Below are 18,335 nucleotides of genomic sequence, written 5' to 3' on the forward strand. Positions count from 1 at the left end.
TATTCAGTACATTGTTGCTGCCACTTTCAAACTTCACAGCCTTTAAAATGAGAACAGATCAAAGACACGATTATTTCCCCTGAACTGACGAGGTTGACATGCCGAACCTCACTGCTTTGTTGACAGCATTTACTGGAACTGCAGCAAACAACACTGCACTCAGCAACTGGATGAGATCAAAAAAGAACTGAATGCAGAACTCATGAACATTGATCATGGTCTTTGGTGTCAAAGCCTCTCTTTGCCTGTGTGGAAGCTCGACTGAGACATATGAAAGCAACCAGAAACCCTTTGGAGGAATTGCCTCCTTACATAACTTGTTTATCTAAGATGAATGATCAATAACCCTAACCCTTTTCGATGTTTGGAATTAGAAAACCAATTCATTTCCCTTTCAGACTACACTTCCCAGAATGCCACCAGCGGACGCAGCGAAAAGCATTGTACGTATTACGTCGTCGCTGCTCTTGTTTTGGCAGTTTGTTTCGATATTCACGGATTGTCTGCCCACCAAGAAGGCTTTTCGGAGTGGTTAATCAGCGCGAAGCTTCGGTATTGTACATTCCTGCTTGTCTATTTTTCAGGCACAGTCATTAGACGTGTTTCGTTGGATGCAGCGTTGAGGACACATATCCTGATTGAACTGAGCTAACTAGTTTCTCTGCTGGCTAGCTAGCCAGCCAAGCTAATTAATTGTAGCTTAGCTTGGAGCAGTGGTTTGTTCAGAGTGTAAGCGGAAATGGCCACTTGGTGCTCTGACATGTTTTATTTCACTGCACGGTGCCTTAAACTTCGAGCTAATATTCCAGCGTTCACGCTACAGAGAAGACAACAAATGTGAGACATATCCACATAGCTACACAACATTACCAGCCTCTCGGACTGCTAGCGTCCGACGGTAGGAAATGACAGATTTGTTTTGATTTAACTCCTACTTTAAGTTGATCCAGGACAACTGGGGCTGGGTTAGGCGGTAAACAGGAAGAAAAGCTAGTAAAGAGAACGATATCAATAATGTATGTAGGATTGGGTTGGCCAACGAAATACTAATCAACTTTAGCAAGCTAAGCTCTTTCCCAGTGACTGTAGGGACTTCAATCATTGATTCTAAGAGCGTTGCATTTTAAGAGTGCGTCGAACACACGCAGCATGTCCCCTCTGTCCTACTGATCTTATCCACATCTTTCGGTTTCTTCTTTGGGCTATATTGTGTGAGGCTAAAAAATCACATTGCGTCTGTGTGTTGTTTATCTTTCAGATCTAAGTTTATATATTTACATGCACTGGCCGTTTCTTTAGATATTATCTGTACCATAGGACACCACATCGACTTCCATTCATTTAGACAGCCTACACAAATCATTATCCCTAACCTTAACCATAATCAGTTAATGCCTAAGCCTAACCTAGCCACAATTCAAATCCTCAGAAAGTAGGTTCTGCCTCATTAGGACCACACTTGGTCTCCATGAGGAAGACTGGTCCTGCCAAGGTCAGTGTTTATGCCAGAAAAGTTCCTAAAGAGGTGACTAATACAAAGACGCATACGCATGCACACACATACCCACACCTACATGCACATCCTAAATCATACTAACAGCTTTACTTGACCACCTTGAAGAGATTAACACATTTGTGTTTGTGATGTAGATGGTACTGATGGAGCAGTGACTGTGTCTGGGCGGTTTTGGGGAGCTGGTAAGTGTAATTTCACAATGGCAGATGGAGGCAGCGATGATGATGTGATTCACCTGGCAAGTTTCAACGTCCACCGCAGCCAAGGTGAGACACATCTTCATATCCTCACTGACACACATGCTATCAGTGTAAGACTGAATCATCTTTTAATCTTGCATCAAACCAGACATGATGACGCCTCTGATTATTCAGATAAGGACAGTATCTGACTTGGGCACAACATCATTTAAAATTTTGTTGCATGCCAGGCATCATTGAATGGGAAGGAAATCACATTTGAAAACTAGTACATGGATTTATTAAAAAAAAAAAAAAAAAAAAAAAAGGTTATTTCTCTTGCAGAATTTCAAATTTCTGTGTAAATGTGCAACTTGTTCATGGCAAATTGATTTGAGCATATATATGTATATATGTGCATATGTATGTATATATATATATATATATATATGTGTATATATATATATATATGTATGTATATATATATATATACATACATATATACTAGGTTCAAAATGATAATCCTGTTTAATAGAAGATGCATAATTTTTGTTAATATAGCAATTTGAAAAGTGTTGTAAAAATAGGAGTGCTCGTTCAGATCAGCACTATGTGGGTGTTTTAATTACACAATCTTGCACATTTTCTACTTTGTTTGGTTTCTCTTTGCTGGTTTGTGCCAATGGATTAATTCATCTAATAATCTAATATAATCCACCTTGAGCTAAGTAAACCAGCATAGCATTTATTGTTCTGTAGTGATATGTACAATTAAGGTTCATATTTAATATTAACTTAATATTAAGAGCTCACTGACATTGTCAAACAAGTCCAACAAACATCACATTCTTAAAATACTTAGATTTTATCTGTCCTCATGTAGTCCAATGAAAATGCTGACGTTTACTTGCATATGTCTTTGGAGGCTCCCGTGCCCATAAGAGGGAGCTCATCACCATTTCAGATGACTCAGATGAGGAGCCTGTGACTCTGGTACCTGGTAGTCCTGTTTTAGTCCCAGATGATGCCGATGATGACATCAGCATACTGGAGGTAAATAATGAGCAGTGTTCTTGTAGGCACTCCTTATTTAGATTAGACATGTGTGAAAGTATTGTCAGAATTTACTGTCAGTAATATGGGCTGCATCTGTGTTCATTCATCTGTCACTTTTGCCTCCTGTGTTTTCCTGCAGCCACTAACTCCCTCACGAAGACATGTGATTCGTCCAGCAGCCAAATGGAGTGGGATATCTCCCAACTTGATTCAAGTTGTGGGTCATACTAATGCACCTCCTGCGGTTTCCATAGGAGGTCCCAGCTCTGCTCCCTCGACCTCCAGAGATGCCAGTACCAGCTGTGCTGTAGTTCGACCAGCCATACAAACACAAATAACAGTGCCGTCTGGCACTTCTGGAGACACAAAACCACAACCGGGTTCCTCTTCTTTCACACTGACTCAATCAAAGCTTAACACAAAATCACAGCAAAAGGACGGTACGTCAACACATACAAGTATGGAGCCCCATGCAGTTTCTTCTGTCCAGAACCCATCTACCTCCACAATTGCCAAGGCTGTTGAGATCTCATCCAGAGCACCTATACGAATACTTAATCAACCTCAGCCTAGCACATCTGGACTCGCACAGCCAAGAGCTGACTCTTCAGCCAATGTACCGGAAGAGATGCAGGCAAGTACCTCTGCCAGTACCTCAGCCAGTACCTCTTGTGCGGTTGCAGTAAGTGCATTAACGTCCTCCATAAAGACAGAAAAACTGGCAAGTACAAGCACTCTTTCGCAAGGAAATCCTCAGGCTAGCACTTCATCTGCACAGTCACAGTCTCACACGCGGATGCAGCCTGAGCCTGGTACATCAACACAACTCCAGTCCAGTGGGACTACAACCCTACAGCCCCACCTCATTCAGGTGAAAGAGGTGAAGCTAGTTGTTTTTCCCCAACAGCCGAGAACTCTAATAACCCAGCCCCAGCTGCAGCTCAGGACCCAGAACCTGGTGCAGTCTGTTTCACTCAATCGCATGCAGGGCAATCTCATTCAGATTGAGCCAAAACCTCTGGCCCAGGCACCTGCCCAGCCTCCAGTCCGGGTAACACAACCCCCTCAGGTGATATCGGTGATTCCCCCCACAGTGCTAATAGCTGCAGCCCCACAGAGACTAGGACCTCCAGAGGCTGGTCACCGGATCATTCTGGGGAGCCAGGCACCTGGGGAGGCTCCACCACAACCTGGTGTCTCTGGTGTTGTACACAGAATCAACATCAGGGTTCCTCATGTGAACACTAACCCTGCTGTTCCTCCAGCTCCCGCAGCTTCAGTTCGTCACAATGGAGGAGAGGCTCGTCTAGTTACGGCACCAAATCCAGAAAGGGTCAATCCACTCCCTGGTGTGGTTGCAGTCCCTCGTGCACCAGAGGACATTCCCCAAATAGAGGATGCAAGGCCTGGTCCCTCTGCACCACGAGAAGTCCCTCAGCAGGATCCCCACATCAGAGGCCTCATCACTGTCGTTGTAAGTACTATATACACAGCACGTACTGGACTCACACATGCATTACAGCCCAACAGAAAGCCTCACATAAGTTGGTTAATTTCTATTTAAATAACTGCAATATGATAATATGATTGTCATTCTCACCTTTGTTGTCGTAACCATCTCTAACTTTCTTCCTCTCTTTGTGATTTGTCCACAGCTGGATCTATTGCCAGATGTCCAGGAAGCCTATGTAGCAGAACTGATCCAAAAGAATAATGTGAAAGACGTGAATGTGTAAGACGCACCTGTTCCTATAATCTCCAGTTTTTCAAACGGAGCTTTGATTAGTGATTAACACTGCTCTGGATATTAAACCAGTACATGTTAAGTTATCAAGGTTTTGTGAAGTGAAGATCATTGCCGTTATATGGCAACACAAATACTATTCACTGGTCAAATGTACTGTTCAATCCACTGGGGTTTTACATTAATACAGGTCTTTACATTTGTTAGATTTGATGTGACTGATATTTCAGTGTGGTTCAGTTCTTCTCATGGATAAAATGTCATTGCATTTTTTTTGCTTTTTAAGTTTGCGTTGTTTCAGTAGAACTCAGTAGTGGTAATGTGCGTTTTAGATTTTCCTGTGAGTGGTTTGCATTTTTGGCCTTTGCTCAGTTAAATATGTCGGCTTGTGCTCTGGGTATCTGTTGTGGGCATTTATCACAACTTTATTGACCTACGTTTGACCTACCTGTTGACCTGTTTCTCCTCTCTGCTGTGTCTCCAGTATCTGTAACCTGCTGTTGGAAAACCCTGAATATCCAAGAAGGGAGACTGCAGCAGCCACTGCAGCTCCAACCAGCATCCTGCTGGAGTCAGGAGACACCCAGACAGAGGTGACTTTGTCTGTTAGATCCACAACAGTATTGTTCAGCACAACTCAACGTCTTACATCCTTGACCACATGACAATTACAAAACAATTAAGGCAGAAGCATGATATCACAATTGCTATTACAGCATCCTCATGGTGCGTATGTGTTTTTGGTCTCCGTCTTTTCAGGTTACTGAAGACCTGTTTGACTATGCCAAGCTGGGTACGGTGGGACCCGAGGCTGTGATGCAAGCCGCTGACTTGCTCATGGCAGATTTCAGGATGCTCAGCTGTCAGGACATCAAATGGGCCCTCAATGCTCTGAAGGGACACTATGCAATCACACGCAAGGTAAGACCTGTGGTCTCGTAGTGCTGCTTTCTTGCCTTCTTATTCAACTGCCTCTTTAACACTGTCGCTGTCTTTATCTCCGGCGCTGCCAGGCCTTATGTGAAGCTTTGAAGAAGTTGCATGATTCGGGCGACCCCTCAGGAAGGAGACGACGAAGCAGAGGGTCATCTGAGCGCTGCTACATTGACTTCCATTTTGAACATGGTGAGCAATGTACATTAAAAGTTGGTAGTTAAAAGTATATTCACACATATATGAATGTACTTTTACATTACAGGGGTTCTTCGACTGAACTCCTCTTTGTGTATCTTTAGTACATAGCTACAGCTAATGTTTATGAGATTAAAGATGTTCAGTTGAAGTATAATTAAAAGGAAAAATAAAAAGTATACCACGTTGTTATTAAACTATTTTTCGTGATTAATGGGGATGGTGATCAGTATTGGTCTGATGCTGGTCAAAATAACTGGATCAGATAGATAATATGTAAAATCTGATACAAATCCTATATATATTGCATCCTTTACTATGCACAGACTGTAAAAATGTAAATAAAAATCAGTAAAAGCATTTTATCTGAGTGATGTTTAGGCTTTTTGGGAGACCATTATTTGTTCCACAGTTGGAGAACTGTGTCTTTGAAATGACCCAGAAGAAATATCCAGCTTCATAGGTCACAAATAGTCTAAAATGACTGTATCGAAATAATGTCGGTATTGGTAGATACTCCAGTTTGTGATATCGGTATTGGACCCAAAAAAAACACAAAAAAGTGGTTTCCCTACTTATTAACCTCTGTATTGTTTGTGATTCATTCAGTAAAAGCAAGAAAATGCATAAAGTGGTGTCAGAGTCATTTTTGTAGAAGCAGTCACAGTTTGTCTGTGACTGGATGTAACCCAGCTCTTAACTCACTCCTCCCCCTCTCCGTCCACAGGGTCAGTGAAGTTTGAAAAGAGGATGTATTTCCTGGAGAATGACCGTCGCTACTGCAGAACATACAGCAATCTAGAAGCTTCTGTGCAGAAGGAGCTGACGTTCTATCAGCAGAAAGCTAAGGAATGGGCAGAGGTACATTAAACCCTCACACATGCATGACATGCTTTCTTTCCATTAGAATAATGCTTTTGATATTAATTATTATAGTTTTACCTGTACAGCAAACTTTGCCAGGTGCTTGACCTGGTGGACTCATGCTTGAATGATAGTTTGACACAACAAACAAATAAAATATAAATTTGAACAAGCGGTACTAAATTACACAGTATATGATATATGATTCTAAAACTAAACACCACAAGACCATATATAGTCTTCTTTTAGGGAAATTAGCTCAGTGGTGCTGCACACATCACACTCAATCAATATAAGCTTCATATATCACCGTTGATAAGTAGATAATTAAACTAAGGTAAAATGAGAAAAAACACATCGCTCCCCTGCCAAATAACTAAACATATTGTAATGTGATCCTGTATACTAGTGTGTTGTGTGTGCAGTGGGAAGGTTTGTGCAATACAGCAAAAAAGGGTAATGTGTTGTCATGTAATAATATACGGCATATTGCACACACTGCACATTGCAAGCAAATTGTTCATGTTGTACACAACATACATAGAATTCTACACGTGAAACCATGTTCTGAATACAAAATCCTCTTCAAACATTTCCATCAATAAGCAGAGCTGCTTGCTTTGGTTTATTCATTGAGGAAAGTGGCTGGAGTGAGCTGCCAGTAATTTCAGATTCACTTGAACTATTTTCATTGTTAGCAACCTACAAAGAAAAACGTGATTTTAAAAATGATGAAGTAAAAGCTTAACTGAGCCCAATTTAATATTTTACAATTGTCATGTTGCCATTTGAAGTTAGAAATGATATGATCAAAAAAAGCTTGTGATGTGGCTGTTTTAGTAATATGGTTATGGAGATATGTCAGTCTTAGTGCTCTTCGTACAAAGAAAAGGCTGTTTTCAGATGAATCTTTAAGTCTTAGATCACGTAACTATAAACATCTGTTTTTGTCTGAATGATCCCTCAGTCAAATATTCCTCCTGCCAGAAGAGATGATTGTATGACAGACTTTTATCTGATGCTCTCTTTCTTTCTCTCCCTCTCCAGCATGAGGACTTCCTCTTGGCTCTGCAGGTCAATGAAGACGAATATAAGAAGGTAAGAAACACACTCAAGCTGATAAAACCATGCCTTTTTAAATTTGGTCTAGTTCACTTGAGAATAAAAGATTCTGAATGTATAATGCTACATTAAAATGTGACGATGTCTTCAGGACGGCCAGCTGATTGAATGTGGCTGCTGCTACGGGGAGTTTGCCTTCGAGAAGATGACACAATGTTCAGACGGTCACCTGTTCTGTAAAGAGTGCCTGGTGAAATACGCTCAGGAGGCAGTGTTTGGCTCCGGAAAGGTAAGCATGCACGCGCACACACGTACACATACACGCTCGCACACTGTCCCTCACAATATGTGGGTCAGTGTGACCTGCTAAACATTTCTGTAGTTCTATATCAACCAACATTCACCCACTATTGCTGTTGGTTGCAGTCATTTTTACCCATATTTCCAACAAGGACCATTCATGTTGAACTCCCATTTTACAGATAATATTTTATGTGAATGAATATTACATTGTCATAACAATAATAATAATAATAATAATTTATTAAATGTGTTTTACTACCTTGAAAACTTCATTGATCTCACTGGGGAAATTCATTTGTTACAGCAGCAGGGTTGGTAGCACTATACTATAATAAAATATAATTAATAAGCAATGTAAAATATACAAATGTACAATTAGAAATACACTGGTAAATACTATAAACAATGGGAATGTACAAATATGCAGAACATGTTTATAAAATATCAAAAGAAGTTGAACCTTTTTCTTGTTTTTTTGTTTTCCTTGTATTTACTTATACAACAATACTCAGCCCTAATGTTAACGTGTGTGTTGTCATTGCAGTCGGAGCTGAGCTGCATGGAGGGCGGCTGCCCGTGCTCATATCCAGTGTGTGAGCTGGAGAAAGTCCTACCAGAGAATATACTGTGTAAATATTATGAGAGGCAGGCAGAGGAGGCGGTCGCTGCCACCTGTGCTGATGAATTAGTGCGGTAAGTGTGAGTGTGTGTGTGTGTTGGCATAGACAGCTTGCCTTTATCTTCTTACAGAACTGTTTACATGTGATTCAGCTTTATTAAATATTTTGCTGCATCATTCAGACTTATCACTCTCTCTTTTTTGTGTGTGTTTATGTGTAGTTGATTTATTCTCACTTTCATGGTTTAACCCTTCCTCCTCTCTGGTCTTTGCAGTTGTCCGTTTTGTAACTTCCCAGCCCTGTTGGACAAAGGCATGTCTCTGTTCAGCTGTCCCAATCCTCGATGCCGAAAGGTTAGTCTAACTCTGGTTTCATCTGATGTAATCACATGTGGCAGCTTGTCAGGGTTAAATTATACCCCACAAAAGGAGATTGGGCCAGGATTTTAATTGAAGTGTTATTTATTCAGTCAAAGCACAAAGCTGTGTGCAGCATAAATTCCCTCAGTGCTGTCAGAGGGGATTCAAATAAGTCAGAGATGATAGATTGAGTTGTTTTTTTGGTGATGAAAGGGTTCAGTCTTGCGAAGTCGCCACCTCTGTCTCCTCTGTTTATCTCTGGACCTCCTCCCTCTGTCTGAGGAATGCTGGGGGAGGCCGTGCTTTGTTTCTGCCAAGGCTGTCACATGGATTCCAGTGCATAATCTCCATTTTTGAAGAAATTCACACACAATTACACACACACACACACACACAGGTTTGCCCAACTGCTCTTCACAGGACATTGCACTGCACAGTCTTGCCGTGCAAAGTACACACAGGATGTCTTTCTTCCTCCTGATGTGTCTTTGTCACTTTTTTTGTGTGTCTCTGTCCTGCCACAACACAGTCTCTTTGTAATAAACTTGTGTCTGTATACACTTTAATGTATGGCACCACATCTACACTAACTATCATCACTCATTCTGGGCAGTCGCAGGCAGTTTTTGATTTGATAATTCCTAAATTAATTAATTAGCACATTAATCAGCAAATAAATAGTTTCTGCCATGGCAGCACTGAAAACACCTGGAGAATTTGGAGAAACTTGACCACAGAACCTTTGTTTCAGCCAAAGCAGTCAGGGACTAGATTTGGTTTCTGAACCAAAGTTCCAGTTGTGATAACAAAACAGTTGTTGACAATAGTTTGGAATGTGCAGGAACACGGTGTGTAGGGCTGACTTTTATTTACTGATCAAACACAGACTACATTGACCTCAGAGATGTATTTCCCACATCATTCCTGAAATGAGAAAGCACGTAAACTGGGCTTACGTGTGTAGAAACTCTACTGCAAACTGTGCTTCTTCATTTTGTGTCTTGCAGTTGTGTCCTTTTACCTGTAGGTGGAGCCAGAGGTTCATAGTGGCTGAGTTCCAGTGTAATTGTACATCTGAACTTCATTACATCTTCACACACACCCAGAGATTTAAAAAAAAAAACTAGCTGAAAATATGTTTTTCTATTCTAAATATTAGTTGAATATTATTCATCTGCTGAACAGTAACCAACTGCTGCAAATGTAGGTCAACGTCCAGAAGCCAATATTTGTGGCCTTTTTCTTAAGGACATCTTAAAATGAGATATTAAGAGAAGAGTGGTTGTGCTCTTTGTTAGTCGACTGCAAACAGAGGGCTACTAAAAGTTGCTTCCTTTTTTTATCGTGTGTCAGAGACAGGATGTCTGTCTGTGTTATGTCTGGATAGTCTGCGGTGAATCCTCTTTTGCAAACCTACATATTTGAAATGTACATATTGGTCTGACAAACGTTAATGTTTGTTGTTGTTGTTTTTTTGTTTTCTTTTGATCAGTTTTTTTTTTGGGGAGGTGTTATTCCCATCACCATAGACATAGTTGAGGACAGATGCTGAATAGTTGTCAGCCTCAGTTCCCGCTCAGTCTATAATCAGGGAGGGGCATGATTATGTAACTGACACACTTCTGTGAGCCCACCCGCTGTCTTCCACACTGCTGCCTCATTGGCTGCTCATGCTTTCCTCTCCATCCGTACTGGTCGCTCAGTGGTTGGACACACTTCCTCCTCTATTTCAAAGGTGGTTTGAATCCAATTTGACCCAAATTCCCCTCCCTTTCTTTTTGCTCCCCCTGCTCCTCTTCCCTCGCTCCGTCTGACCTACACACACATGCACACACACTCATGGAGTTGCACACAAACGGATGCTAATGTATTCCACATGTGGTTATGAGGACATTTGGACTGCCTTGTTTTTGCCTGGGTATGATTGCTTCATGAAATCGCAGGAATGTAATATGTAGGCCATGGGAAGGCCGTTCTTGTTTGCACTGAATCTGTGCAACAGTGTGTATGTGCATCTGTTGTGCTGCTCCAGTTGTTTAGTGTGCATTATTACATCTGCTGCAGGTTCCCCACAGAAGCATCATCTATCACAACGTCACGTCAGACATACAGTACACCTCCTCTCTTCCATCCTTCCCTGTGATATACTCTCAGATTAGACTGCAGTAAAAGCCACAAGTCTAACCACAAAACACACACACAATGCAAGCCCCCCCCACACACACACACACACACACACATGACCCCACCCCATCAGAAGCCACCGACAGCCTGCACTACCTTATAAGGACTGCTGCAGCCTGTAGTACAGAGGAAGAGGTAGAAAAAGAGAAGAAACCAGAGTAGCAGAGGTGAGGTACGGCTGAAGAATGAAGAACAATATATTGGGTGAAAGGCAGGATCCAATGGGTCCACTGAATGGGGATGAAGTTGTAGTGCTTGGAGAAATCCCACACACGCATGGGGAGAACACGCAAACTCCATGTAGAAAGGCCCTTGTTCCGACTCGGTCGTGAACTGGAAAGCTAACCACTGTTCAGCCCAATGTGGACTCCACATTGCTGTCGGTTATACATGAACTGAAGTGTCTTTGTCCATTGTCACATTTATTGACACTCACATGAGACACAATGTGGCAGGAATGATACGTCCTGTACAAGAGTTGACTCTGACGCCACTGGCTGTATTTACACACACAGGCTTGTGCAGCTATTCTACTTAGGACCCTGCATTGATTTCCATTCATTTCAACAGCTGAAACAAAGCATTATCCTGAACCTTAAACAGTTTAGTACTTACTCTGCCTGAAAAGGTCTTGAAGAGGTAACGCATACAAGCATATGCACAGCATCACTCTTTCTCATGTCATTCCTTGTCCTTTTCTGTAGAATACCACTAGGGGTCGATCTTTCACCACTCTGCCTCCAGCCCTCCTCCCCCTTCTCATGGGTTTGCCTCATCTGTCTTTGTGTGTGATGTGGCTTTTTCTGACATTTGTGTCTGATTCTGCACCTCTCTTCTCCTAAAGACGCCCATTTAAGTGAACCCATACACCAGAGAACCTTTTCCTACTGTACTCGCACACTACTGTGCCTCATGCTCATGTTTCATGCATGTCTCTGGTTAGGGACTCACTTTTAAGTCCAAAACATCTTAAAAATGATAAAACTGTTTAGTCTAGGTTTTATCTATATTGTGGTAGATGTGGTTCCCCTCTCCCTCAAATCTGCTGGTCTGTGGAGCCACAGTTTCTCCACTAACATAGTTGTGTGCTCCTGGGTTTTTGTGATCCAAACTGCTCCAAAATGCCAATGAAATCTCCTGCTCCTTTGCATCAGTTCCCCCACCCTCTGGCTGACCTTGTTCACATGCAGCTGTCTTAGCGAACACTGTGTGAGCGACAAGCCTGTGTTAGCAAAAACACGGATAAAGGAGACGGGGTGTGTTTGTGTCCAAGGTTAGGCGTCAGACTGGAGAATTGCTGTGAAGATATGGCTCATTCTTTGCTGCATCAGCTGTCATATGCCTGCTCTTCAATAATACATGAGGGGTTCAAATATTTATCGTGACATCACTTAGCCAAGGGTTAGAAAGTGAGGCATCCCAGAGCTGTGTGTGAGTGTGTATATGCACACGTGTGTGTACAGCACATCTTAGCGCTGACATGACGGCAGAGATTGGAGAGGACAGAGTTGCTGTTTCTAGGCAACCGAGCAGTCAGTGGCTAGCAAATCGTACTCTCGCTGCAGTCGCACACTCACATTTGCAGGGAGAGAGAGAGCGAGCCACACCTAGTTGTCTGTGCAAGTCCAACTCCCTGCAGCGGCAGCACCAGCAGCATATAGAGCAGCAGGCACTGTCTGAGTGCAGCGCTGCTCTGATTCAGCAAAAACAGGGACGTGGATGGAAATGTGGCAGATTGTTGTCATATTTGATGTGTGTGCCTGTGCGTGTGCTTTTCCATGTCATACATTATTGAGCAGACATACATTTTCAAATTGATGCTTCAGTAAAAGTCTGAGTAAAACTGGAATTAATTGGTGTATTATACAACCAGTTCATATAGTATGAAGACTTAGTAAATGAATGTTTTGCTTTGTCATTGTTTATTTTTACACTTTTGCCCCTCTCATCGATCTGTTCTTTTTTTTCTAAAGGAGAGCTGCAGGAAGTGCCACGTCCAGTGGAAGCAGCATGTGGGTAAGACGTGTGAGCAGGTGCTAGAGAGGGATGAAATCCGCATGAGGGTGCTCTTGTAAGTACCTCACACTGGACTCCTTTACTAACATGTTACCACTTAGCCATAAATACCCATTTGCTCTTATATATGAAAACATTAAATATGTTAAATGTAACTTAATTTGTGCTGTCATGTTCTGATTGAAAACTTTCCCTTTTATGGTATCAAAACACGACAAATAGATCTCTTCCATCCATCTGTCTGTTTTCACACTCATGTCAAAATACTTAACATGACAAAACATTGAAACGGTAAAAACATTGTAAGATGTAGGCAAACAGAAATATTTGTAGCACCAAAGATGACGGTACACATTCTGGTATCCCCACCCCCACATAAACTGGCCGCCTACTTCATAAAGGTCAAATTGGAAATGTATCAAGGCATTTATGTTGTTGCACCAATACACGGCCTTGTGCATAGGAGCCTGCTCTTGTTCACTCGAAAGAATTTGCCCCGGCCATTGCCAAGACGGCTGCCGAGTGCCAAGACTTAAACTGACCTGTTTTGTACCGATCCTGATTTTGGCCCTTCAGGGATATTTTTGTCCCTGCCTCTCATAACTGTCCACCCTGACTCCTCTCTGAGAGAGCATGCTGGGTAAACAGCTCAGTTACCGGACAACCCTCCAGGAAGTGGATTGGCCGGCTGCTTCCTGTTGCCCAGCAGGCCCACCAGCAGCACTTCCTGTTATGAGCCGTCCACAGATCTTCTCATTTCCTGGTACTGAAGGAGACGGGAAGTGGCCTGGTGGACACATTAACAGATCAGAGTCTGAGCAGGATTGTGCTGATGATTATAACAGGACAAGACAAAAAAGAATCACTATGGCAACATTAGTCCGGTCCTCACCGTATGCACAGCTTTGCTCTTGCGTATGTGGAGATCACACAGAGCATTATATTCTTAAACAGCGCTGCTTTGATTTAACAGATTTTTATGTCAAATGTTTAACCCTATTTATCACCAACAAACCCAGAATGATGAACACCTGTGTATAACAAGTGTGTTGGTCTGTATCCTGATTAACTTTCTAGTTATATTTTGGATTAAGTTGTATCATCTTAAATCATGTATTATCTCTAACATTTTCAACCCATGAAACCCCATTTTGATATGATTTATGGTCGTTCAGGTTCTCTCAGCTCAGTCTGCACTAGGCTCTGCCATTGTTATGCTCTCAGCTCATACGTATCTGACTGTCATTGGTGGTAACAGCCATGGGAAGGTATTCAGTTTGATAATGCAGTATATTGTAAAGTTTGCAGCCCATGTTGCCTGTAGCATCAGCTGATGAACATATGTAACTTGGAAAAAGTATTTGCCCTTTGACATGAAACCATGAAAACTAGGTTTTTAACTGTTGCGCATCATTTTTAACCATAAAAAAAAAACATGTTGCAATCAAACCATTGTCAAAAAAGTGTACGGGCTGACTTTGCCTATCAGCCACACATAGCTCTCTTTCCGAGTATAGCAGTATTTAGGTCTTGTGTCACACAAGGACATTCCCAGCCTGCAGACAGGAAGTTGGTTTAAGCCAAGGCAGGCGGAGGCAACAGCAACTTTAAGGCACTAGTAAAGTCAGACGGCTGCAAACGGGTTGGAGTATGACTGAAAACACAAAGAAGTGCACGAGAAGTATATCTACTGTTCAAAAAGCTCTGTTGTTGAGCAGTTTAATTGGATAAATGCCTCTGTGATGCCTCTGTGTACACACAAACACCCCCTTTGCCCATTATTGGACGAGGAAACAGCGTATAAATAATATTACATTGTTTCTGTTCATTAAAACCAAAGAGAGGCAGAATAATAACAACAAAAATCACCAAACGTTACACACTGCAGCTTTAAAATACGCAACAAACTCTGTCCTTAAGACACACTGGAGGAGGCAAGTTCATCTGACTGTAGCACAGTTTTAGACATATGTTTTAACATTAACACTGTTGTGTCTGTCTTTATTTCCTGTTCTCAGGCCTTGTTGAATTCCTTATCCACTGCCACTCACCTGTCATTACAATCCACTCACATTTTAAAATTGTAACTCTGTCTTTCTCCGTCCGTCTCTGCAGTGAGGAGCGTATGACAGCAGCTCGCGTGAGGAAGTGTGTCAAGTGTGGGACGGGCCTGGTCAAGTCGGAGGGCTGCAACCGGATGTCGTGTCGATGCGGTAGCTTCATGTGCTACCTCTGCCGAGAGCCCATCACTGGCTACAACCACTTCTGCCAGCATGCCCGCTCTCCTGGAGCTCCCTGCCGCCACTGCCGCAAATGTTCCCTCTGGACTGACCCCACGGTAATTATACAGACATGTTCTGTGCCTGGTTTTGTGTAACAGGTTACATGAAGGCAGAGGGCTAATGTTTGCTTAAAATCTTTACTTTTCATTCTGTTCCAGTAACGGGAGACGTTCATGTCGTCTTATTTAGTTAAGTTGTTCCATGGTTTTCTACAGACACTTTTACACTTATAAGATGCTCACTAACTCACTTTGATCATGAGCATCTGAGTTGGCAGCAGCTTATCTCTGACCTGGACTAGATCACTGCAAACCAACAGCATCAATTAGTCCCCTGAGAAGTTAATGAGCTGGAGCTGCTCCAGTCGCTCGGCAGAGGCACCAGCCTCAGCCATAAGCTGGCTCTGAAAGCTTTGCCAAGAAATGGATAAAATACTGTGTCTAATGGAGGCTGGAGGAAAATGAAAGGCTTTCCCTGTCCGGTGTACTGGTGAAAGTAGTTTTTCCACAAGCCTTTGATTCACTTAATACCACAGTTTATTACCTCTGTCGTTTGTGTCTAACCTAAGAAGTTATGAACGGAAATGATTAGGTTTTGGTTGTGATCCAGAGTTGAGTGTAATGACACAGAGAGTTTCTCACCCTCGGAGTGCTTTCTCGAGTTTTTGGTGTTGCATCTACTGTGTTGCATCACCCTCTGTGTGTTTGTGTTTCTGCAGCAAGATGACGAGAGAATCATTCAGGAGATCCAGAAGGAAGGAGAGGCGGAGCTGAATAAGAAATCTGCTGGTCAGTGCAGACACACCTCAAAGCTTCAGTCAGTCTTTGAAAAGTCAGACCAAACTTTTTTTAAATGAATGTAGGAAACCCTCAGATGTAGAAATCTGGACCTGCTTGAGGATCTTCCCAGATGTTTCATTAGAAGTGTCTTGTTTCCCATTTATTTAGCCCACTTACATCATTTTAAACTGATTTTACTGAAGAACTTTATTTATTTATTTCGGTCATGACATTTAGATCACTCATCACACATCAGTGTAGTTCACACAATACACATAACCGAAAGGGAAAGCGGGAGAAGCAAAAGCTTATCTAGTCCCGCCCCCATTATCATCATACAATAGATAATTATTCTTTTCTTATGACATTTGACAAAAACATGTTTTCAGCATCACTCAGAGATGTAGTCTAGCTCTAGACAGTCAAATCAGACTCCATGTGTGTCTGTACATGTGTCCATAATATTCCGTCGTGAGCGACAGTCTCGACTTGTTGCCTGGCATGTTCAACTTCCCAAAAGTTGAACATGCCAGGCAACTGAGGTGAATTGTGTCCCTGGCAGTACAACAACATTCCTCCTCTCTGCTGCTTCCTCTTTGTCTTTTTTAGCCTTTCTTATTTCTTCTGACACGTTGGCTGTTTATAACCTAAACCAGCAGCAGTTTCAGTTCAGGGATGTTCCTGTGTTTGGTTTGTCTCAGTTTTTGTTAAGTATGTTAAGCAGGTGATGGTGTGCAGGGGGAAGTCTTCCTCAACATCCTGTGGTTCATTCCCTTTCTTTTCGTTCTTCTTCTGTCAGATAATTCGGGGAAGAGGGTCGGTCCTCCCCCGGAGCCCATCACAAATTCAAAGAGGCCGCGAGTGGGTCCGCCACCCGAAAACCCACCCAACCCGAACCCAGCGGCTCCTCCCCACCCTCAGGCGGTACAAGCTCCCCTGTTTGTCCCGCCGCGTGGTCGCTACCCTCCGGCTCCTCCCCCAGGCAGAATGTACCACCAGGTGATCGTACCCCGGCTGCCCCCGGCTCCCTACGTGCCCCCCCTGCATCACCTGCCCCCGCTGAACAATAACAACAACAACCACCACCATCACCACCACCTCCACAACCCTCCTTTGAACCCTCTTCACCACAACATGGATGTAATGGACCTGCCCATGCACTATGGACCGCCACACCGCTACTACAGACGCTTGTAACACACACTCTCTGTGACGAGTGTGTGTTCATCCTGGTGAAGTGAGGTCATAGGTATACACACACACACACACACACAGTTATACTTCTCATTTCAGAGGTGTTTTTTTGAGATCTGATGTTGTTTTCATCATCTTCCACGTGTGCTACCTTTTCCCTGTTTGTTCTTTTTTCACAGCTCATGCAGGTTTAACCTTTAATCTTTTTGGCCTCAGATAGTATAAAACACACAGAAGAGACTAATTGAAAAGTACATCTGTAGACCAACACACTCTGCTAAACTTCAATAATGTTGACAATCCCCACATCATATTCCCCCTCCGTTTCTGCTTAAATACTAGAGTTGAACTGATGAATCTTCTGTTTATACAGATATTTTTGAGTACATTAAAAAACTTGGTTAACATTCCTCTCTGTATCTCTTTGTGTTTTCTAATAAAGTTTTCTGTTCATTTTGTGAGATTCTGCCTCATGCAAGTTAAGATCTGTTGTTTTTCTTCTGTCATGTTGTTATAAGAACCTTTCTGTCTGTATTTCTTTCTTTCCAGTTGCCTCTCCCCCTCCTCTGCTCTGTCGTCTCTTGTAGAAAAAGAGGCTGACTCATGATAACTGAGCCCCTGGGCAGTGCACCAATCACACGACGGAGCGGGTGCTCTCCACCAATCACAGCGCAGAGACAACAGAGCTTTGTGAGGTTACAAGTAGAGGGGACTTCTTTGTTAAGCCAAGTGTGCTGCTGTGAGTGTGACAAATCATTTTGCTGCACTCAGACACACATTTGTGTCGTCAACACACTCCTAGCCTCTTGTTTCAACATGAATATGAGAGTAGTAGCACAGCAAACCCTTAGATTAGCACAGTTCTCCTCACGGTGTTAGTCATGGGTGATTTGAGAGAGACTGTGTTTGTGTGAGCACCAACATTACAAGTTTAATTAGATTCAGCATCTTCTTACACCAACAATGCTGCCATTTGCTGTATTTCACAAAGACACACGAGGCCCTGCAGCGGTTTCCGTTAATGGTCGCTGTGTTTTTTTTTGGTA

The 18,335-nt window shown here is 42.5% G+C and overlaps 1 protein-coding gene across 5 annotated transcripts; it reads left to right on the forward strand.

Moving 5' to 3' along the window:
- The first annotated feature begins 161 nt into the window (after positions 1 to 161).
- rnf216 (ring finger protein 216) lies at positions 162 to 17,752 on the forward strand. 5 transcript variants are annotated; one of them, XM_058653540.1, is made up of 17 exons: positions 162 to 443; positions 1,651 to 1,782; positions 2,621 to 2,748; positions 2,891 to 4,225; positions 4,407 to 4,483; positions 4,980 to 5,088; positions 5,255 to 5,416; positions 5,509 to 5,620; positions 6,354 to 6,487; positions 7,538 to 7,588; positions 7,704 to 7,841; positions 8,400 to 8,548; positions 8,750 to 8,828; positions 12,992 to 13,089; positions 15,150 to 15,372; positions 16,035 to 16,104; positions 16,895 to 17,752. In XM_058653540.1, exons 1-17 carry the CDS (start codon positions 335 to 337, stop codon positions 17,290 to 17,292), a joined length of 3,504 nt encoding a protein of 1,167 aa, XP_058509523.1. In that variant the 5' UTR covers positions 162 to 334; the 3' UTR covers positions 17,293 to 17,752. The 5 variants fall into 5 exon arrangements, with proteins under 5 accessions (XP_058509523.1, XP_058509524.1, XP_058509527.1 ...); XM_058653541.1 differs by having other exon boundaries at positions 163 to 552; XM_058653544.1 differs by lacking the exon at positions 162 to 443 and adding an exon at positions 607 to 837.
- The last annotated feature ends 583 nt before the right edge of the window (positions 17,753 to 18,335 follow it).

This window comes from Solea solea, chromosome 16 (assembly GCF_958295425.1).
Source record: "Solea solea chromosome 16, fSolSol10.1, whole genome shotgun sequence".
Taxonomy (NCBI): domain Eukaryota; kingdom Metazoa; phylum Chordata; class Actinopteri; order Pleuronectiformes; family Soleidae; genus Solea; species Solea solea.

Excerpts from the sequence above, each read along its gene's own strand:
- rnf216 (XM_058653540.1), top strand. The coding sequence starts at position 335 with ATGATCAATAACCCTAACCCTTTTCGATGTTTGGAATTAGAAAACCAA. Across the intron at positions 5,417-5,508 it reads ACTATGCAATCACACGCAAG|GCCTTATGTGAAGCTTTGAA; the intron begins GTAAGACCTGTG and ends CGGCGCTGCCAG. Across the intron at positions 8,549-8,749 it reads TGTGCTGATGAATTAGTGCG|TTGTCCGTTTTGTAACTTCC; the intron begins GTAAGTGTGAGT and ends TGGTCTTTGCAG.